Here is a 22,985-nt window from a genome sequence, read left to right as displayed (position 1 = left end):
CCTCAAAACTCTTAAGTATCATTCTCTCAGAGAATATTGGAACCCTATTTAACAGAAGCTCCTCTGTTCAAAATGAAAAAGGAGATTGCAAGCCTAGGATTGGCCTGTTCGATATAGACAACATAAAACAAAAGTGCAAATATATCCGCCCTTTGAAAGCTGTAGATTTTACCTCTATACGTTGGAATCCCTGGCTCATGTGATCTGCTGTTGTAAAGGCCTATCAAAAGCTCGAGCTATTATTCTACTTACAAGTTTTCAGCCGAGGAATTAGGTCCTGATCATTAGCGATCAAGCAATGTTTTAAACGTGTGGACATGCAGAGATAGCAAGTGGCTTTTTAAAATGTATTAAAGCTGCCCTAACCAAATTAACTGCTAGCTACCTTTGCAAGTGTACATTAAACTGAACTTTTAGAGAATCAAATAGTAAACCGTTTCAGAATGTTTAAATGTTTTAAACACATTTTATTTTTAGGTCTCGCCTAGGCAACGCATGTGCTGTCTTCGGGACGTGGTATTCAGTCTATGGGCTTTAAATACACCTGGCACTTTCCACTGGTTCTTTCCTCTGCTGTTACAAATTTCTTTATTTTCATTGGTCAATAGCATACATTTGTCCCACCTTTGGGCTGTTTTGTTCTACATTGGAGACTGCCCCTGCTACATGGATGCTTTCACTATAGGCTATATGTTTTGCTTCAGTGTACTACTTTGCCTTTCTGCTCTCTCCTAGCTGCAGCCCCCAATTCACTTATTCTCCTGTGCTTTTTCCACAACAACACCTCACGCCCCTCGAAGCTTGTTTTTATTCTGAGCAGCTGCTCTTGCCTCCCTCTCCTAAGCTGCATCTGCCATCTTCCTCCTCCTGCTTGTTTAAATTGCGTCGGCTCGAGTTCTCTGCAAATGCAGGTAGCTGATGTTTGCAACGTTACTGCTTCACCCTCCCACCAACCGTGTTCTGTCCTCTTTGTACCACCTCCTTATTTTAGATTTCCTCGGCTCATATTCTCGGCAAACGCGACAGCTGATTTTTGCAACGTTACTGCTTTCCCCTCCCACCGTTTCTCTGTGTGCTGTCCCCCTCACACCACCTCCTACCCAGTCCTTGTTAGTGTTTGTTTCATTTTCGTCGTTAGGCTTCTTTCAGTTGGATATGACTTTTTGGGCTTCTTATGAAGGGAGTTATGCTTTTCTTTTTATTATTTGAATTAGAGGTGGTTGGGGAAAAGCTGGACAGCCATACAGCACCTGGGCCTAAGACAGCTGCATGGCCTTTGTGATGAGAAGAGACGGTTCCGGTAAGAAGATACTTCCACAAATTTACTGTAATCATCGTCAAGAGCCACGCAGCTTTTAAGTGTGTCACTTGCTCGTCATCTCAGTCACTGCCTTATGAGCACCCTTGCTCTGGGCAAGGTGCTATGCCCTGTGACGCTGGATAGTGTCTCATTTCTGTCCAGTCCGACTTATCCTCTACTTCATCTCTGTGGGCTCTCACTTGTAATAAGGGCACTTTGAGCCAGATCTGCTTTTCATCCCTCTCTGGTGTATAAACTGAGTCTTGCAGAGCAGTAAACTACAAATGCATGTCTGTGTGCATGTCCTTGTATGCTTGAGACTGTCTCTGCGTGTGCTTCTGTGCTGATTAGCAACTGCTCCACCTTTAATGAAATGTACGAAATTGTCGTGCGGCCAGTATTCCATACTGTGCCTTTGTTCTGTATCACTGAGCAGCAACTACAGTTCGTTTATGACATAGAGCACTCCTTGCTCTAATCAAGGAACGTGCTGTACTCCACACCACACATATCCGCCTTGGCTCCCACATGCCTGAGTGAAAGCTCTCTTCTTTTATTTGGAGATGCTAGAGATATGCAGATGGTGCTTTGGAACTGTAGCTTGGTGGTGATAAGATCCCTTTTCTCCTTCCATTGACTTGTCTGTCAGGCTCCCCCAAGCTGCTTGCTCGAGCCATGGTCACTGCCGCTGTGCCTGGCTCCCCCGGTCAGAAGGCAGTGTTTCTCACCGAGCACCGCTCTTTTCCCGTCCGACTGCTCTAGATTACTGATTATATTGGACTTGTTCCAGGAAGAGGTCGATGCGAAGGGCTGCAAGCCAAAAACTAGCAGCTGGGGGCGAATTTCAATCTGTTTCTGAATGTTTTATGTTCTTCCAGAATGAGCTGTTTAGTCTACTCGAGAGGCAAGGTTTTATTTCCTTAGACATTTTGAAAAGCTTGTCGTTGGCTATTTGCAGAAGGGTTGTCCAATTGCATAATACGCAAACCATGCCGCAAACTGTACATTCGCACCCGCCAGACCTGTGTTTTATACAGTCCCATTGTGCCGGGCTTCGTTCAGGTGGTAAGTTGTTGCTCTGTTTATTTGTTCCCCAGTTGGCAATTGCCATGGTTTGGTTCCTCTAAAGCTAGTGCTGCAAAACCGCAGCCAGTCTCAGCCAGTCTCCTCGCTGCTTGCCAGCAAACTTTGAAGGAAGCAGAGAAGAAAGAGCAACAGTGGTGTATATACAACGCTCACTCTTTAAAATGCCCCCTTCTTAAATATTATCCCCGGATTATAGCATATCGGTGCCAATCCCGACACCCTTCTGCTCATGAGGTTTTCACAGGACCTCATAGGGACCCTAAAATACAATTCAAGCAATGGAGCTGCACATGCAACATTAAAGTAGAAATTGTTTCCAGTCTCACAATGAAACCTGCCAAAACAATTGTCTTCTTTGGGTTTTTTTCTTTTATCAATTCATCTCATTTAGTCGGCAGCTTACATCTTCCACAAATAGTATTTTCACAGCCCAGCCAACACGGGTTTCACACAAGTAAAATTACGTAATCAAGGCGTGATTCCTGTGGTACATTGTTGTGTGTACAGACCCATTGCTAAAATACTTTGAAAGCACTTGAGTGGCTGTCTTTGTTTACCCCCGTCTGATGACTTAAAACTGCAGCACCATGGCTGCCTCACTCCTTTGCACAAGAAGTGTGCACATGGTTGGAACAAACACACGTGTGTGCCTAAACACCCCTGCTTTCACTGCTGAGCGCTTCATTCAATGCAGCCACCACAATCAGTTCCAACACCTACCAGCTGACCTCCAACTGCTACCAGCTGGCTTCCTTTACTGCCGGTAGTACAAGGAAATGTTCCATTTGCCCTCAGTCTCTGTCCACTCCACTGCAATATACGCAGCGCCACTCTATGCCACTATACTCTACACAACTTTACTCCACACTACTGCGCTCTACATCACATAGTTACTATACACATAATTCCACTGCACATCGTGCCACATATTTACACTACACACCACACAATTACACACCACACAACTAACAATTCAATCCAACCCACATAATTCCACTCAAACTACATACATCCACTCCATAACACAAAGATCAAATACATTGCCATTTAAAACGCCAATAGCTCTAACTCAATAAAAGCGAGACCTTTTGCATTTCTAATGCTTGTTTTCTGTTTTTCTTTGTAATAGTTTTTATTAACTGTACAATAAAATATTGTACTTATTCCATTGCAAATTGAACATTTGTGACGGGGTCTCAAAACGGCCTTCTAAATGAATGTCAGTCATGCTGATAGCAGTTTGTTACTCCCTGTGATTGGTGGCCTGCAAGGGACTACAGACCACCATACCTGCATTTGCATCCCCAACAGGGAAAATGTTTTAAAGCAGTCCATGTCCATTAAAGAGAGTGGTCCTGCTTTTAAAAAAAGTTTTTTGTTTGGAAAAACACAGGCCAGGCGTTGGTCCTGTGCACCACCGTCTGTTCCCTCCAAGTCTACATTCAGTGTTGCCCAAAGGGGAGCTCTGGTTGTCGGTATCTGATAAGTCTAGTCTTGAGGTGTTGATATCTGATAAGTTGTTTGTGACCGAAATTGCAGCCACAAACCATTACTATATTTCTCTTTAATTTGCAAACAGGAAGGGGAAGCCCTTTTCACACCCCTTTCCTATTTGCCATTCAGACAGGGTCAGAAAAGCCTTTTTATGAGTTGGAAAGACTTTTCCAACTCGTGAAAGGACTTTTTCAAATTAGTAGATAGACATTCAGTGGGAACTAAACCTTCTGAATGTTTAAGCTTTGCGACCACCGAAAACCTTTATAGATCAGGCTCTACAACTCATGGAGGCAAATATCTTTCAACAAAAGGATTAGAGAAAGGTAGAGGCTTACAGCCAGGAAGACCAGAGTCTGCCAACAGTGGGATCGGGAAGAAGTAGAGGCTGGAACTCAGGGATGCAACGATTGGTCAGATATGAGAGATGGGAGACCCAACCCACATAACAAGTAGTTAAGCATGAGTGGCCTCGCAAATCTCCCACTTTACCATGTAAAGTGGGGGTTGCCACTAGATGCCGTAGCCTGGTAATGTGGGCATCACTAAAACGTGTATTAGTCTTACATTAGCCTGTGGATCTGCAGACAAATGCTCGTGCCAGGAGAGGGATCAGGGTTGGAGTTCAAGGGCTTGTAAGTGAGCCAAGTTAAATGAAGAAGAGAGGAAGAGGTGATGAAATAAGAGAGAGCAGTAAGTAGAGAGAGAGAGAGAGAGAAAGGCGATACAGAAAAAGTAAGGTGAGAAAGAAAGATGGTAGATCTTGGAAAGGATGAAAGAGAGAAGTAAGGAAGGCACATAGGAATAAAGCATGAAAGAATGGAAAGGTGAAAGGAAGGATCCATAACAGGCAGGAAGCAAGGGAAGGTGAAATGATAGGTTAAGAAAGGCTGTAGAAGTAAAGGATGAAACGATAAAAGATGGATGAAAGAGTGAAATGATCAATGAGTGGATGGATGGAAGGGTGAAAGAATAGATGAAAGCATGCATGAATTGATGGGTGAGTGACTAGAAGGGTGAAAGGATGAATTGGTGGGTTGATGGATGGAATCATGGGTGCATGGAATGGTCACTGGATATATGGAATATTGAAAGGATGGATGGATAGATAGATGGATGGATGGGTGAAAGGGTGCCTCGATGGGAGAAACCATGGCTGGATTGGGAAGTGGTCGATGGATGGGTGGTGAAAGGAGAAATGGAAGGGTAAAGGATGGAAATGTGAAATGATGGATTGAAGGTTGGAAGGATGAAGTGACAGAAAAGTGGATTTGATGGTGAAGGCAACTATAAGGTCGAGCTAACTTGATTCACTCACTCAGTGTCAGTGGAGATTTGGCTCAAAGCGGGTGGTATTTTAATGTTCTACCTACTGCTTGTTTGGCAAACACAGAACAAGAAAATGTTTGCCTTATTGAGAAATACGAATTAAGCTTCTCGCCTTCACAGGCCTTCATGGACTGTATGAAGGGCCCTGGCAAGCTGACTTTTGAACAAAGCTCTGGGCGGGTTGGCAATTAGATGTAGGTTGGATGTTGCACACAATTCTAGAAACAAATGGAGAAATGGACATGGAGGAGTGAGAGAATGCCTGGGAATAAATGAGTCTCTATGCCATGATATCTCGCGTACAATGCAATCTACCTCTTCTCCATTATTGTCCCCATATTGGTTCCCCCTAGTCACACATGCCAGTACTGCAGCTCATCGAGTACCTTCGGCCTGCCCTACCTCGGGTCCCTGCAGCATGCCCCTCATCACCTCTTCCAGTTCAGATGTGCCTGCTAGCCATTCCTTTCATGTTTAATTCACTCCTCTGTCTCATCTCTCTTCCCTTTCTCTCTGCTGGCTCTGTTCTATCTATTTGGCGTTGTCTCCCCTTGCAACTCACTGCCCCCGCCCTGTTTCCTCCCAGCCAGTGTATAACTATGTGGCTTACCCGTGCTTCCTCCAAGACTACGCTTCCCTGCTCTTCTCCAGTTTGTGTGCTATTCCCTCCTCTTCTTGTCTCCCCGGACCCAGCCTTGGTGCTCTTCCTCTGTTGGGTTGGCGCGCTTCTTGTGTCCCCAAGCCTGGCCCGCTGCTCTCCTTCGCTCTCTTTCTTATGCCATCATTTGACCCGAGTCTTGCTTGCCTACTGTCCTCTTCTAGGTTGCCTGCGTGTGCCGCAGTGTATAAAAGAACGCACAAGGAGGTGTGCGTTCTGATGAATCTCTGAGAGGCAAGTGCCGCGAAGCCTTTTATTTAACAATGCGCTATTTTCTGGGCAGAACCTCGTTGCAAGATACCACTGGGTGTGTATGCGTTTACGCCTAGGCAAGACTACACCAGTTCGCTGCTTTTGCTTGAATGTTTCTAGAACAAGGGATTTCCCCAAGCAGTTCCTAGTGTAGTCATAACCGTAATTAAAGCTTCCTTAACATTGGAAAGCGACACAACATACATTTCGGGTTATTAGTCACATCAGCACGCCAAACCAATCCAACAGTCAAACGACACATATTCAGACTCATGTGGCCCTCTGTTGTAGGCCCCGCTGCTCAGTGGGTTGTGTTCCGTCCGGTGTGTTATTATTGCATACGTGTTAAGGACACTCCGGCGACAGTCCGTGCCTTGGACTCTCCTGACCGTGGTTTTGCTGTTTTACAAGGAAGTGGCCTCAAGATCCGGCGATCCTGGGCAGATCACTTAATCTCCCCGTGCCTAACAAAATGAATGCGCCCGTCTGTAACCCAACTGGTGCTCATGTAAAGCGCTCTCATGCCTTCAGGTCTAGTTCGCGCTATATAACCCCCGTCCCAGGCTAGGTTCTAGAGGGTGGGCCGGGTGGGCCAGGCCCACCCAAACAGGAGCCTGGCCCACCCAAACATGAGCCTTGGCCCTCGCAGTGAGGGCTTTAAGGCAGGCGCGCAAACCACACGTCGTGTGTGTCAGCCCAGGCTGAGACAGCTTCGCGGCGCACACAGTCAGTTTTAGAGATTATCGCAGCCGCACCCGAGTACTTCACAGGTCTTTAAAAGACCATTTACATGTTAACGCGGCTTTGTTTATTTTTCACCCCTTCATCTCCACATGGCGAAAGGCGACACATCCTTTCATCGTTGGCACTAACCTTTGCCTACTGTCCTCTGTGCTGCGTGGATATTCTTTTTCTATGCAGCGCAGGAGAAAAGTTTGTTTATTCCTATTCACCTTCCCTGACCCCTGCAGCTGCTTATTACACCAGGCTGTGACACAAAGTTTGACTAATGGAGTAGGTAAGAGAATGTGTCACTATTTGTTTTTCTTTTTAAAGTATGCACAGGCCCAGCAGGACACATACTTCGTGTGTGCTTCATTGAAACAGTTTTTATCATTTTCATGGCCGATGCAGGACAACAATAAGACAATACAAAATGCCCAGATAACGCTGGTGATGAATGATCCTGCTGGAGAGCAACCATTTGTCTGTTAGTAGTTTTTAAATGCAGATGAACTGTATTTTATGTGGAAGCTCAGTGGGTTACTGCCTTTGTCACAGAGATCCTTGTGTTACTTGCAGTTCAGAAGTTATAATCCTAACATAGGACAGTGACCAATGAACTGTCATCAAAGCGCTGCATACAAACATGAATTTTATAGTTAGAACTTCGCTTTTTTTGTTTTGTGATATAGCTAGAACTTCCTCAGTCTTTCACTATTCTAATGTTGCTAAAATGAGTATGTTTGGGCAGATATACATTTTTATCAGTAAAGCTGACCCCCATGGAATACTCTTTAAATCCTAAGGTTGTGTTTCCCCAGACCAAACCCTCTTCAAATATACTGCCCACCGTATGGATGACATGTGATACCTACACCTTGTAATCCTCATTGGTTTATGTGACATTCCCTGTAGACTGATTTACATACTTGTATGATTCATTGTCTCTGTATAATGTGTGCGTGGTGTAAAGTACTGACACACATTACAATGATGTGAGTAGCGCTATACAACAAATGAAATGCATATGAGAGAGGGGCTACGTAAAGATCAGGGGCACTGTTGGAGGGTGGCAGTGAGGGAATCCGAGGAGGAGGTAGTGGGGTGGAGGGGGAGCTAGGGAGAGATGAGGGGCACTGGTGGAGGGTGGTAGTGAGGGAGTCTGAGGAGGAGGTCATGAGGGGGAGGGGCTATGGGTAGATGAGGGGCACCTGTGGTGTGTGGCAGTGAGGGAATCTGAGGAGGAGGTCCTGAGGGGCACTGGCTATGGTGAGATGAGGGGCACTTGTGGTGTGTGGCAGTGAGGGAATCCGAGGAGGAGGTCAATAGGGTGGGACATGGAGGGATGAGGGGCACTGTTAGAAGGTGGTATAAAGGTATTTACGGAGAAAGAGAATTTAGTGCGGCGCCAAAAAATACATTCACATCCGCGCTAAAGCTGGCCCCGTCATGGCCTTTCTGTTTTTGTTTATTTAATTAGTAGTTGGGTCATAAGGGCTACTGTGGAACATACTTTAAAGTGTGTGATAATTATATTTACTGCTATATTCAATGTTTTAAGTTTGAAGGTGATTTTACTGAAGTTTTTACCTGGAAAAATGAAAGTGAAGCCCGATGGTGCCTGATATGGGGCTAGGGCCCAAGGTCAGCTGTGAGATAAGGTGCACTGGAGAGGAGTAGTGGATAATCAAGCCTGTAAGGGAGTGCGTTGCAGAGTCCGGGGTCAGGGAGCCCTAGAAGTGTCACTTGCCTGATACCTACCACCTCAGAAACCTCATCTTCCCATCAAAGGAACATTACATGGAAAAAAACACTTTTTGAGAGTGATAATATTTAGAAAGAGATTTGGAAAAGAGTGCGTTTTACTGGGCCTTGTAAGACTAAGAAGAAGAGGAGGGCCCTGAAGCAGGCCTGCCCAGACATATATGCGCAAATCGAGCCTGCAGTGGCCCACCCAAATGCACCCTTGGCCCACCCAAATAAAAATTCCTGGAGCCGGGCCTGCCCCCTCCCCCCCTAAAAAGTGCTCATTCTAGAAAAAACAGTTAAACTGTACTTCGCTCTCGGTTAATAATAATTTCTATCTCGGGATGGCGAATGTATTTCCTCTACCGCCAGAACTCTCTCCGGGAGTGAAAAGATGCAAAGTGTATTTCTAAACACACAACCATGGCTGAGAAGGACGGAGAAACTGCTAACTAACTTATTTCATCGTTTAACTCAGTGGGAGTACTATCCTTGCACCTACAGGTGGCGCTCAAGTTCCACTCATGCTCCCGTCCCACATCACACCAGCCCCCAACCCTCTTTTTTCCATTTTTATTTATTTATTTATTGATTTAATGCAGTTTTATATAGCGCGGACTTTACCCAAAGGTGTCAGAGCGCTTTACAATAGAACAAAGTAGGTTACATAAGGAGATCTATATTCTTACAAGTTACAAAAACAATCAGGATACTTTAATAAAAAAGTAAAAATAAAATAAGAGGTGGCAAAATTAGGTTAGTACACGTATAGAATACATATTTACAAGGTTGAGCTCAAGTGAATACCAAGCGACCTTGATGGTCATGAAAAGGGTTGAATTAATCCTGGAAGTGTCTCTGGAAGAGAAGAGATTTGAGATCTGTTCTGAAAGTCCGGGTAGAGGTGGTGGTTTGGAGTATTGGAGGAAGCGAGTTCCAGAGTCTTGCCGCATTGCCTGAGAAGGATTGAGCCATAAATCTTTCCTTTTTGAAAGTAGGGGTCTCGAGCAGTACGTTTTCAGCATTGCGTGAAGGTCTAGAACCGCCTGAGATTTTGGGTTTATTCGCCAGGTATCGAGGGGTGGAAGTGTGGAAGGCTTTGAGCCCTTGATCTGAAACATTGAATGCCTCAGTTATAAATAATGAAAGACTGATAATGTTCCTGGGATCCATTTCTGTGGCCAGGGCCGCACATATGCTGGAGCGTGGCCTGCCATGTTCCAGGATTCCTTTTCAGAAACCCAAGGAGATCACAGTCGGGAAAAGACAGGGGTAAATCTTGAGTTTTTGCGGCTTACACTGAGGAGCATGTGCTTTTACATCAGGAAGAGGAGGATCTATAACACGCAGGGTTGCCTCAGAATGGACTCGTGGTAACAGTGCCTACTCGCCAGCCCCCGGCGGGAGCAGCTGGGCTTCAAAGGTAGAGGCCTCACATGTTGGGTTGCTAGTGACGTTCGAAGACGAGGCTTCATACATGACTGTGTTGTAAGTGGTGTCCAGATGCTGAAGCGATGGTTGAAAAATCCAGAGGAGTCACAAGTGGTATTTGGAGAGAATGGTAGATTTTGGGGGGGGTGGGTTGGTGTCAGTAGATCCCTATGCCTGATGGTGGTATGCTTAGATAAATATGCAAAGGGTGTTGTGTTTAAGGTCATATTTCCTTTGTAGTCTCTGCTCATTCAAAGGATGTTTAAATAGGGAGTTCTTCAAAGTCACCAGGCCGTGTAGGACTCTGAATCAGAATTAGGAAGTTGATAGAGGGCCAGATTTAACAAATTGTCACGCAACACAACCAGACCATTTCGCTATGCTGCGTGGCAGGGAGAGAGCAGGACTGCACCGTATCTACCAGGATATGACGCATTCCTGCTGTCTACCTGCGCTGAAACTGCGTGCACCCTAGCGCCACGGCCGGCACCCTAGTGCCATGGTGCACGGGCGCCTGCATTACAGGTGGGATTGTTTTTGTGCTGGAAGGGGCACCTTCCTGCACAAAAACAATCTAAAAAGGCTGCAGAATGAGGAAATGACGAGGAGAAATAAAGATATTTTTCCACATTACGCCTCTGTGTCGGGCAGGCGTACCATGTTGACGCAGTCCCAAGTTTACTGATTTGACTAAATGTGAGATTGCGTCACAATCCATGGGTGGATGCATGGGAATGCACCACCCGTGGAATGCCTTCCCAATGCAGAGTAATGCAAGGCTGCGATTTTCACTGCCATGCGTTATCTGGATTTACTAAGCCACGCAGCGCCACTCAAGGTGACGCAAGGGCAACATCAGGGTTTAGTAAATCCAGCTCAGAGAGTTTATGCCTTGATGTATGCCAAATATTTGGGATTATGAGTAAGCATGGCAAGAGAGACATGAGCCCTCAAAATGCTTAATGCCTTATTACGAGTTACCCGTATCATCATATGGTAAGTGCTCACCCCCAGAGTTAACTCTGGGGTTACGGAGTCCGCAGGTATTGTGACTGAACCCTCTCAGGTTTCACAGAGAAATTTGGAATTACTGGGCGAATCCTTACTTTTGGGTCCAATTCACCCAATAATTCCCCATTCCTCCTATACATTCACCTGAGGATTTTTATTGTTTAGAACAGCTGAGAGCTCCTGTGGAAACTCCTATTACCCTGCTCACCCAAATTGTTAGGCCACTTTTGAGTGATCTGAGAAGTTAATTCCCAACCTGGCCACGTTATCAGCTCTTGCAGGGTATTGTTCAACTGAGAGGCACAAAGAAACTTTCCAAGAAATCAAGACTTTAGTTCTAACACCACCATGGCATATTTCTTCCAGAAGAGGTCACCAAAACGTGTGGGGGATGCCATTCATTGCAATCCAGCATCCGTGCTGCTTCAAGAAGATGAAGCGAAACGTGTGCGCCAAATCCACATAGGGGAAAGTTCTTTGGCGCACAGCAGAAACACCTACGGAGGATGCCAAAGGCCCATGTGTATGTTGGTGAGCATCACCTCCGAGTCATTTTGGACCAAATGTGGCTTGTACTCCTCTTCCGGTGATCTGAACATCGCCATGCCCAACAACAGAAAGGCGATTCTTCAGATGGAGGAAAATCAGCTGTATGCAGAATACTGGCCCGCAAATGATTGAAGGCTCCATGCTGAAAGCACTCAAGTTCAACAAGGAAGAGGGCCTGCAAATACGGACAGAAGAACACGCAAAGCAGCATCCCAGGGGAGCAGCCACAATCACATGATATCAGGGCCGGCTTTAGCGCTGGCGGCGCCCAGTGCAACAATCATTTTTGGTGCCTCCACACCCCATGGCTGCTGCCTCATATTCTCTCAATACCACAGGGCAAAAGTGCCCCTCATCTCTCCAATCATAAATTATTGCTAAACACAGCGTCCCCCTCCTGAAGTCAGTGCCTCCCTCCACAGGTCAGCGCCTAGTGCGACCGCACCGGTCGCACTGCCCTAAAGGCAGCCTTGCATGATAGAGACCAAGAATGACCCGTAAGCCCATCAAGTAAAAGAGAAGCCGATGGTCTTCTGTGTAGGCATTGTTACATCCTCATATCAGTAAGGTATGAAGAGGGGTACGCGCCAATTAGTGCAGAAACCAAAGTGTGGATTAAAGGGAAAGTCTGGTTCACAGGAGACGATGCCACTGTGGATCTTGCTGATCATGCAGTTTACCAAGGAGACAAAAACACATATGAGCACGAAGTGGGGCAGCACGGGAAAGTGAGAGAAAGTTAACATGGACTTCTGTTGAACCAGCAGCGTCACTATGGGGGTGCGGGGTGTGCGTACTGCACCGGGTGACACCCTCACATGGGGTGACACCAACAGGGCCGGTGTGCGCAGAGCAACCTAACCTTTTAGGAGGAGGAGGTGCCTGTGCGCAGCGCGCACTGTCTCCTCTCCTTTCTTTTATTTGCTTCCCTGTGAAATGGATCCAAAAAATAAAATATCTTTTGCTGGAAATCAATGTCGTATTTTTCTGCCATTTAATTCCAAAATGCAGCATCGGGAATAAAAGTTTAAAAATATGAAAAATAAATAACTAAATAAAGTAAGACAGAGTGGTAGCAAACTGTCCGGATTGATTTTATTCACACCCAAACACATTAGCGCCACTTTTACAGAGTTTGCCAGTGAAGCGCTATTTTTGTTGTTTCGGCTTTGTTTTCCCTGGGCTTGGAACTAGTGCACCAATCCTGAAGGTACTGCAATGTGAGGATTGAAAAACAAAATTTGTACTGCTGCTCTGTATCTAGGGATGTTGTCTTTTTTTTTACCATACTGCTTACGTTTTGTAAGGATATAAGCAATGGCCATTGAAATGGGTCCATTCAGGGCCCTGTTGTCATGTCCTTAACTTTTCAGGCAAAAGCACTCACTGATTTCTGAACAGTGAGTGTAAAAGCGTTAAGGTAACCATGTTGTTCCTGCTTACATTTCACATGGTTTGCAAAATTTTGCATTCCCTATGATTGTTTGCTTTTTCCAGGATGCTGTCACTTTTTTTTGTAGGCCACATATTGCTCTTGCCCAGTGCGTAATTTAAATTGAGCCGCATCCAGGTGTTTATAGATGGCAACAATTGGGTTGTAGTTGAAGGCAGTCTGAGTTTTTCTCAGTGGGGCAGTATGGTGTTCAGTGGGGGAGAGGATGTGGCACTATGGCCAGAGCTGCTGATTTTGGAACTGGGGAACCAGGTTCAGCCTTAATAACCAGTCCGCCAGACCACTCTCCTGAGAGAGCACTATCTCATGCTAGACCTTAGAAGGCTTCGCAAGACATTAGAAGCCCCGGTGTCGTAGCACCAGCAGGTGGACCCTAGCATGACAAGTGTAGGTTAACCTTCAAGGCTTGTCCACCACTATTCATACTGAAGTTCACCTCCAGTTTTGCGGCAGGCCTATGAAGCAGTACACCCTAGAACAGTGACCCTGTCACTGAGATCACAGGACCCTTGAGAAGGGCCAGCTCTAGAGCGGTGCAACCGGTGTGACCGCACCAGGTGCTCACTTTAGATGGAGGCATCATTTTTGCAAGTATATTATGGTTTTAAAAATGCTTGCTGCCTCCTTCCTGGCCTCCAGTAATTTTCGGTAACAATAAAAATGTCATGATGACTCTGGTGATTAATGTTCTTCCTAGAGAGAGATCAGAATTTTGTATAATGGAAGATTTGACTCATGGAAAGGTAGCTCAGAGGGTTAATCTACCTGCTGCAAAGAACATGTACCATGCAGGTCACAAAGTGCACATAATGTAAATAGGCCAGTGGGCTACTGCTTTTGTCAGAGAGATCCTTTTGTTATTTGCAGTTTATAAGTTAACATCCTAACATAGAACAGTGAGCTATTAACTGTCATCTACTCCGCAGCAACACAAGTCACGTTTTTTATTAACTTTTGATACGTTTGAGCAACAAACAATTTATTAGTTTAAATGGTCAGATCATGCTGCAGATCTTGCATTATGAGGCACATATGGCAGAGCCATTATTATTTGGAAAACATTTGCAAACTAGGATTTTTAGCCATTCGTGTTTGAACTGCTGTTTTGGTAAAGGGAGAAGTGCTGATGACAGAAACTCCATGGCTCGGAGACAAATGGCTTGTGCTTCCACATTTTATCGTATTTGGGGACATTCTGTGATTAGAAGCATATCCCACTTTGTGAACACATTTTACTGTCAATAACACATTATAACCTAAAATAATCGTGTGTATCTATTGGTTGATAAAACTGGGCAGTGAAACCAAACAAATACAAAAAATTGGGATGTTTGCGCATTCTGGCCACACCTCTGGCTCTGCCCACTGATCCAATCCTTGGGTTATTCCCGCCCTCTGATTCTCCGCCCACAGTACCCCTACTTTTTTTACCCCACTTCGACCACTGATATATCGTGTTGCTGGATAGTGGGAACACCATACCATTAAAAAGTACCATACCTATGATATTATAAATTCCAATAAACTGTTGACTAGCAGGTAGCCCACTGTGCAACCTGATTAATGAATCATTATCACACTGTTGTTAACAGGCACATTTTGTAAATATAGGACCTACATTTACAAACATTACTAAGGATTCTGTATGGTCCCGTTATTTGCCAACTGTGTCCACTGGTGGACTCGGGGCGGAGGAGGTCCATGCGGTAAGTCCTGAGGGGGTGACACCATGAGTTACCCGCACCGGGTGACACCAACCCTAGTGACGCCACTGTGTTGAACATCCATTGGATGACGGCTACTGGTGGACAATTCTTTTCAAACCAAAGTGGTGTGGTCTACATTGGCAGAGGTGCCCCTTCCTTCTGAAGATAAAAAAGATGCCGGCCAAAAATGCTTTTATTTATGAGATCGGAATGGCCAAAAAATCACTCTTCATGGGAAGAGAATTCCAGGGGTATCTGGAAAATGTTGACATTCATCATGAAAGGACCCCGTCTCACTGGCTTGAAACGAATGGGAAAGAAGAACACATCATACTCACCTTAATGAAACCCTCCAAACTACGGGAAGAGTGAAAAATACACCTGGAACGGGCCATGTGTTAGTTGCTGAGAGAATATGGTAGTTTTATGTAATAGTGCGGTGTTAAGTGGCCATTGTTATGGCTTCGGAGGAACCTGTGCTGCCAGTGGTTGTATGTGGTGGTCACCAGCAGCCAAGACGTATTTTTCATTAGCAGACTTTGACCCAGAGAAAGTTAGGAAAAGGCAGTAAAAGGCAGAAAAAGGAGAAAGAATGAGGAAGGAAAGTATAGGACAATAGTGATAAATGGAGAAAACAGATATGAAAAAGAACATGCAAGAATGAAATAGAGAGGAAGTGTAGGGTGGCAGAAGAAAGATTCTTGAGATGGAATCATGACTAGACAGCCTTGGGTTACGTCAACCCCACCAATTGGCAGGATCAGCTAAGGGCCCCTAAGAAATGTGTCTCCTTCCACTTTTTTTTATTATTTTTTTTTTTACAAATGAAGCATTGGGAGGCACAGCACACATTCCTCGACTAGATGTGCCACTATGACTTACTGGGCCCCCCTATAGCAGGGACCGTACCCTGCAATGAAATGTGGACTCCAATAATTTCCAAGCCTTCAGAAATGGAGGGAAGAGAAACAGAACAAAGACCGAGCGAGAAAGTTAACAGGAGCAAGAATCTCTGAAATCCAGCATGTCGCTGGTCATAAATCGATGTCCAGGAAACAAGTTCCACATGCCAATCACCCCTGGCTCCTGACACTGACAGAACGCAGAGGGAACATGGCCTCTGCCGCAAGTGACAATATTACAGCCACTCTGAACATAGCAGTTGGAGAGAAGCCATGCGATGACGAAGAACAGGACTTTTCACCACAGCCATCTGACCCTAATGAGAAACATTTACAAAGGTCAGTGGGCAGTCAAAAACCGCATATGAAGAACATGAGGGAGGCTGTGGGGAAGATGGGGCGACCACCTCACTCCAGGTCATTTCCTACAGTTGATGCACCCATTAATCGTTGATTTCTGGTATATTAGTCCCATTAGTTCAATGGAAGCCAAGCAAGACTACCACTCTCAAAATGCATTAGGCTGTGACACCGAAGTCCAGGACTTGAGCAACGTCTACAATGACCTTGACACAGATGATCACCCTAGGGCAGAGTTTCCTAAACTGTGGATAGCGACCCACTGGTTGGCCGCCAGCCTATTGCTGGTAAGTCAGAAAAGTCCAAGCAATTGATAAAGATGCCTTTAAACTCCGTATTCCACTAATCTCATTTGCTGGCCTCAAAGACAGAGATAATATGTCAGGCTATGTCTTCTGACACATTGCTCCTTATCTTTTTAACCTGGGGATTTGTGTTTACAAACTCCTCTCTCTTTGCAGTCAGACAAAGAAAAGTAAAGTGAATTATGCGTCAATCTTGCTGAGCACAGGGTTTATCGAAGGAAAAGTTGTTGGATGTCGTTTTTAAGCAACCCACAACAAAATAAAAAAATACCTGTAAATGAACTGTATGCGTTCAGCAGTTAGGAAAGTAAAAATGAAGCAATTTTTTTGTAAATTCTGAATTGTTCTAGAAATCACAGTGCACTACCACACGAGGCTTTATTACTTTAAAAACTCACCCGCCTCATGTCCATTAAAGGTAGATGAGCCACAAAAGTTTGTTGTTCTTAAAATTGGATCGTGGTTCTAAATATTTTGTGAAGCACCACCCGAGGGGGAAAAAAACATTCGACAAGGAAATCAAACTGGAGAAAGAGTCAAAAAGGCGGTGTGTGTCACGCTTGCAGGACTGCTACAGCCTCACCTGCCCATCGTGAGTTGAGCGGTGGGTGGGACCTACTGACCGGTTTTATGGTTTTTGAAGGCTTGCGTAAAGAAATGCAGTGCCTTTAAACTGAGCAACATGCACATCAACTTCTACGCATCTGTGCCACCGGGACACTTGAACAAGCAGTGAAGAATTGGTCCCTTGTTTTGGCAGAAACTCTATGCAGATTTAAGCTCTGACATCTAGGTATACCCATTTGCACCCCCAACCCCAGCACAGAACAGTTTGGACCTTCCAAATGAAGACATCTTGAAGTAGGGTTGCCATTAGCCACTGACGTCGATTCACCAAAATGCTAGGAGTAAGGGAAGTGACGTGCACCTTTACACCCCTAACGTCATCACAGGTTTGCACCTCCTTCCCGTCATTAGACACATGTTTTCTGCTTATGGGCAAGCGGATAAGCAGAGTGGCAACTATAGAAAGTATGCAGCCCTTAGAGGTCTGTTAACGTTGTGTTGTTGCTTCCTTCTTGACCCTTGTGACCAGGGGTGGCAAGGGGAGTGCCAAGGGTACAAAAGGGCAAGGTAATGGTAGCAGCTGCAAACCATGGCTACCCCAATTGACGTCCATGCCATTAACAATGAACACCAGATTCACCATTGTTGGCAAAAACCAAACTGTGAGTGTGCACCAGACTGCGCAATCGAAGTACTAATAAGTATGTGCTGAACACTTGAAAATGAGGGTATGAGTGCAGAATAAAATTACTTAGACCCAAAGTGGGGATAGAATGGGCCGAATTGCAATCTCTTTCTTGCCTTTTGGAGGAGTTACTAACAAATTCCCTTGTGAACGAGGGTTGGTGATCATATTACAAGGATATATCTGGGCAACATAGGATAATGACACTTTTGTATCCAGGAAGGCAGAGCCCAACTAGGTTATTGAAACTAAGCTGAAAGTTCTGGAACCTTGTAAAGTCTCATTGGGTGAGGGAAGAGTAAGTTGCGTGCCAGGCTTGCAAAACATGCGAGTGACGCTTTCCAGTTCTGAAGGACTTTCAGTAGCACAGCTCTCTTGATGCGTGACACATTCTTTTTAGGAAAATTGACCTTTTAGAGTTACTTACCTGTGACTTTATTTTCCAGCCAGCCAGTCAGTCACTTATACACGTAAATCACTGGCAGCGATAGTTGCACCTCGCATGTCCCACAGCATGAGGTGAAATAACAGGTGATAGGCCGTAGGACCCTAATGAGCCATTTTTATTTTCATATGTCACCATTTCAGAACTGAGGTGGGCAGAAACACAATGCGCCATGGTAGAACTGAAAGGTTGTCAGGGTGCAAACCAATCAATGACAGGCATCAGAATGTGAATATTGCTAACAATCGCCTACCTCTGTGGAGATTCTGCATGTTTCTTCTCTGTACTATTTGTTATTTCCTCTTTTGCTGACTCATTGCTTTTTACCTCCACTGACAGCGAAGCTTCCACAGCGATGGTGCAAGGCGGAATTTTCCTACACACCAGAGAAACCAGACGAGTTGGAGCTGATGTCTGGGGAAATTGTGGAAGTTATTCAAGAGGTATGTTGAGGCTTTTCCATTGAGCTGTTAGCAGGCCGAATTGGTGAGATCAGCAGAGGTGGATTATAAAATTGAAATTCATGAAGCGTAAGGGTCTGAATGATACATTAGAATGATGTATTCAGGACACAAACCATCCCACTGGGGAATGGCAAGATAAGATCCTGCTGGGTTAAGGCAGGTAGAAGCAGCACTTGAAAGACTGGTGCACTGTCTTACAAAACAGATGATGGCTATTTCTGTACCACTGCACAGTGTGATTGGGGGTCTTCTAATCCCTTCCCTAGCGCATTTTATCTAGACATCCAGTTGGGCTGAAACTACAAGGGTTGATGCACTGCACTGTTGTAATGTCTGCTATCAAATTTGCCATTCATATTCCAAACAATAAAACTGTGTATAATATAAAAAGTAAATATTGCCACGCCCCTGTATTTACAGATAAATAAGGCATATGGTCCGTGCTCGGTATGCAGTTATTTAAATTTTGAAACTTCATACCTTCACGTTTAAGCTTAAACCATCAATTTAAAGCTTTTAAATATCACCGTCAAACATTATACCATCACAAATAAGAACTGATCTTCCTCGCAATGTTAAATGTCTGATGTCTCAATATGTTGATTTCAGCTGCTAGTAGCAGCCTAATTGTCTCTTGTGTCTACATTAGAAGGATGAAAAGCTAATTTAGCCCTTTCAGGAATCAAATTCACAAGATTGATGAAGCACAGTTCTGTGTAAACTGTTTGACCTACTTAGATACTCTATGCGCTCAGGAAGTTGGGTAATAAAAATACAGCTTCCAAAACGTTTAGCAGGGGAACCCTTATCCAGAGAGGAAGACATGTCCACAGTATGTTGCTGTAAGTGTGTGATCCAGTGGTCGAAGTGCATAAAGAAAAAAGTATGGAAACGGTGATCCTGGGCGCAACGGTGGTGTGGCAGCGAGTGAGGATGAAAAAGTCACAGACATGACTATAAAAAACTAAATATTCTGTAACATTTTTGTTGGCCTTTCACCTACAGTTAAATGCATGTAGAGTGAACACATCTTAACTGAAAAATTAATGCAACTTAAATGTATCCTTGGTCAGTACATTTTTCTGGTAGAACAGGTCTGTTGGTTAACTCAAACACTTCAGATGTCTGTGGGTGTAACCGGATGGTCACTGATTCGAATCCCAGTCGATGCACTGGGACAATAATGACGTGTATGTATAGTGCTAAGAGGTCTGAGCCTTGGCCAGAAAGCACTTTGAATAAGTAAGGTATTCGTTTTAACAATGTATTATATAGTATGTAAGGTAAGTGGCACACAGTGCAAATAGGCTGTCACAGAATCTTTTGTTTAAATATTTACAGTGCTTGTAAAAGTTGATCTCTTTGTAAAACGCTGATTGAACCCAGTGCAAACCCTTTTTATTGGTTTCCATTAAAAGGACGAATTCCTGATTATGTTAAAGCCTCTACTGGCTCCTAAACAGTCTGTAGATTTGCCGATTAACCAGTTGCACATCTTTATATTTCTTTAGGTAGCAGGCACTTTGGAGAAAAGGCTTGTTTCTTCTTTCTCTGGCTCTCCTTTCACTTCATGCTAGAGGAGACCCTTCTTCTCCCCCTTCAGCTTGTGGCAACTGAACCGTTCAGGAACCGTTGTTTTCATTTAAAGAGTGTGGGAACTGTTTTGATCAAATTAATAAGCCTGGGAAAGTCGTTCCACCGTTCCCCTGTCCACTTAGATCTCTGGTGTGATCTGGTAGAGAGATTCAGTAGATTATTGCAGCCACTAGATTTTGTATAACCTGCTGTAGGCTTTTTGGCCAGTCCTGCATGGCAAACTCAGCTTTTCATCTTTCAGAACATGATTCAAAGACCTGAGTGAGATTGACAAATACAATATGAACACCTCGAGACAGTGCAAGTTGTTGTGTGTACAGTGAGTTGTGTCATATTACCACCACCATACAAGCACCCATCTCTCTGTAGTGTGAATCCACAAACGGCATCTCGACTTCGAGTCGCTATAGGGCCCTTTTCCATGGACCGTAGAAATGCTGTATTATTCAGTGACACCATGCTCTTTCTCTCATAGATTGAAGATGGCTGGTGGTTGGGCAAGAAAGGCGATAAAATTGGCGCATTCCCGTCCAATTTTGTGCAGGAATGCAAAGCTCCACCTGCAAGTAAGGCGAACTTCGTGTATGATGCTTGTTTACTGATTCTTAGTCACTTAAATTTTAGCACTATGCAACACATGTATGTTTACGTATACCTTAGGCTTCTTTGTAAAGTGCTCTGCTGCTGTTGTGGATCTTGCTTAGTGCTATATAAAACTGAATACATAAATACAAAATGGTATGGGTTCCTTTAGTAGAGAGTAAATATACACATTATATTAGGATGGGGAGAGAGAGAAAGGGCCAGAGCAGTGTACAGTGGAATTTTGGTGATGCATTTATACCGTGTATATTAATAAAGCAGTCCCAAGTATATAACGACTCACTATGGGCTCTTCCATAGCCCTCTTAGTGATTATGGGCTACAGACAGGTATAAACTAGGCCTGGGGGAGTTTGTGGAGTTCTACTCTGCGGAACTCTGCAAAGTGCCAGAAAAACTCTGCAGCGCTCCGCGGATTTCCACCTGAAGCATGGTTGGTTAAGTCGTGCTCTCGCACTGATTTTTAGTACCGGGATTTTGTTCTGCGCTTAAAAATCAGTACGAACTGCACTATGTGTCACGCCAGAGGGTGCTGCTTCTTTCTTCTGCTCGAGTAGACATTCTACTCGAGCAGCAGCTTCCTCAATGTGATCCGCCATGATTGCCCGCGCTGAGAAATCTCGCCAGGAGGAGGTCTAGTGCACAATTGTTTTCTTGTGAGCGCTCGCTAAATTAACCTTGTTGAGCTGCTCGAGAGAAAAAACTCTGCTCCGCATCACTTCACAGAGTTTTTTGGAACTCTGCTCGGAGTAGGCAAAACTCCGCCAGTGGAGCGGAATTCTTTGCCCACCCCTAGTATAAACAAGCCCCCTCTTCAGATCAATAGGTGAGATAGCTGACAAATGGTGCTCCCCACGTCTCTTCCCCTTACAAGAACATAAACTGAAGACCTTCTTATAACATCCGTTGTCCCTTCTTACTCAGTCAAGATACTGGAGGTGGCCAAGAACAACAAACAGCGCCAGCGGCTGGATGAGACTACCTTTCTCCCCAATGGCCAGGACAAGGTAAGCCGTATTTGTGGCAGAGCATGTGCACGGTTAATGGTGAGATTTGCTAGCATCTGTGCTTCCCACCACTACTACTGACCTAGGTATACCTGATGTTACAGGTAAGAAATAAGAAGAATGTCTGCCTCCTGTTTTTCCATTACAACAGCCATTGATGGAACAGTGTTCAAAACCTTAATATATTTTTACTTAAATTTCCTGAAGCTTCGCTAATTTCTTTAAATTATACATCTGATGTACTAGATGAATATGTAGGAAATGGCAGCGAACTGCAGGCTGTGGCCAGATATCAAAGTGATGATGAAAGTGGCCCGGTTGGGTTCTGCACTGTTGAAATGTCATGGATTCACTTGCTTTGAAATTTCCTAGTTGATTCCTGGTCTCAGTGAAACATTTCAGAGTCTGCGAATCTATGAATGATGGGTAGAATTGTAATAAGATGTAGGCAGGTTTGTTCGTCATGTATGATGGAAGTTTGCATGGATTTGATGTGTTGTGAAAAAACTAAAATAAACTGTGCAAAATTCTGGAATCTTAAAAAAAATGAATTTATAGACTGTCTGCAAAGAATTGTTCTGAAGTCCATAACAAAAAGAACACAGGGAAATAAGATCTTTCAGGAATACAATTGTCCACTCTCATATAAAGAGATACACCGTATTTCCTCTGGAATATGTGTAGAAGTGGATGGTAAAATGCAATTGTGAAAACTGATCATACTGCTGGAATTCTCAAAATTGCACTGAGAAAGATCATTCTATAATTAAAGCCTTGGTAGCACCAATCACAAGTAAAATCGTCGTAAGGGCAGTGTTTAGTTTTCCTTGAATTGATACTTTGGCAGAAAATACTCACAAATTAAATATTCACCAAATGGAAGGGCATTATTTAATGCAAAGTGGGCCGAGGTCTCAGATGGGTACAATGTTCTCGTATTTTGTTATTAATAATGTTTATTGTCACCCATTTCTACAGTCAACGGCTCAAGAGATCACAAATACAAAGAATAACAGTAAAGGTAAGTTGGGAGCAACACAGGTGGGAATGGGGCATAGCAGAGTTGAAGGAAACTCAGGGGTTGATAGAAGATCTAAAAGAAAGGTGGATGTATGGTATAGTTAATAGAATTTAGCTATATGATATCTAATGAATGGGAATTGGCATAGTGGATTTGAAGAAATTGGATGTGGGCATGAAAGAGTTGAATAAATGGTAATTGAGCAGAGAAGAGCTGAATGAAGGGGAAGTTGAATGGATGGATATGAGACATAGAAGAGTTGAATGAATTCGACAAGACCAAAGAAATGTAAA

At 44.3% G+C, this 22,985-nt stretch overlaps 1 protein-coding gene across 4 annotated transcripts in view; it reads left to right on the top strand.

Moving 5' to 3' along the window:
- The window catches only part of MNMIP1 (manchette microtubule inner protein 1), a 268,004-nt gene that overhangs the window by 164,353 nt on the left and 80,666 nt on the right, over positions 1 to 22,985 (top strand). For all 4 annotated transcript variants that reach the window (XM_085647940.1, XM_085647938.1, XM_085647941.1 and 1 more), the window contains 4 exons: positions 18,342 to 18,445; positions 20,538 to 20,628; positions 21,589 to 21,671; positions 22,650 to 22,692. In XM_085647940.1, the coding sequence (XP_085504066.1) occupies positions 18,342 to 18,445; positions 20,538 to 20,628; positions 21,589 to 21,671; positions 22,650 to 22,692 (321 nt within the window). The remainder of the gene's footprint in view (positions 1 to 18,341; positions 18,446 to 20,537; positions 20,629 to 21,588; positions 21,672 to 22,649; positions 22,693 to 22,985) is intronic.

This window comes from Triturus cristatus, chromosome 3_2 (assembly GCF_964204655.1).
Source record: "Triturus cristatus chromosome 3_2, aTriCri1.1, whole genome shotgun sequence".
In the NCBI taxonomy this organism is placed as follows: domain Eukaryota; kingdom Metazoa; phylum Chordata; class Amphibia; order Caudata; family Salamandridae; genus Triturus; species Triturus cristatus.
Note: the sequence above shows the minus strand (reverse complement) of the source record. Positions and strands in the feature narration are given on the sequence as shown.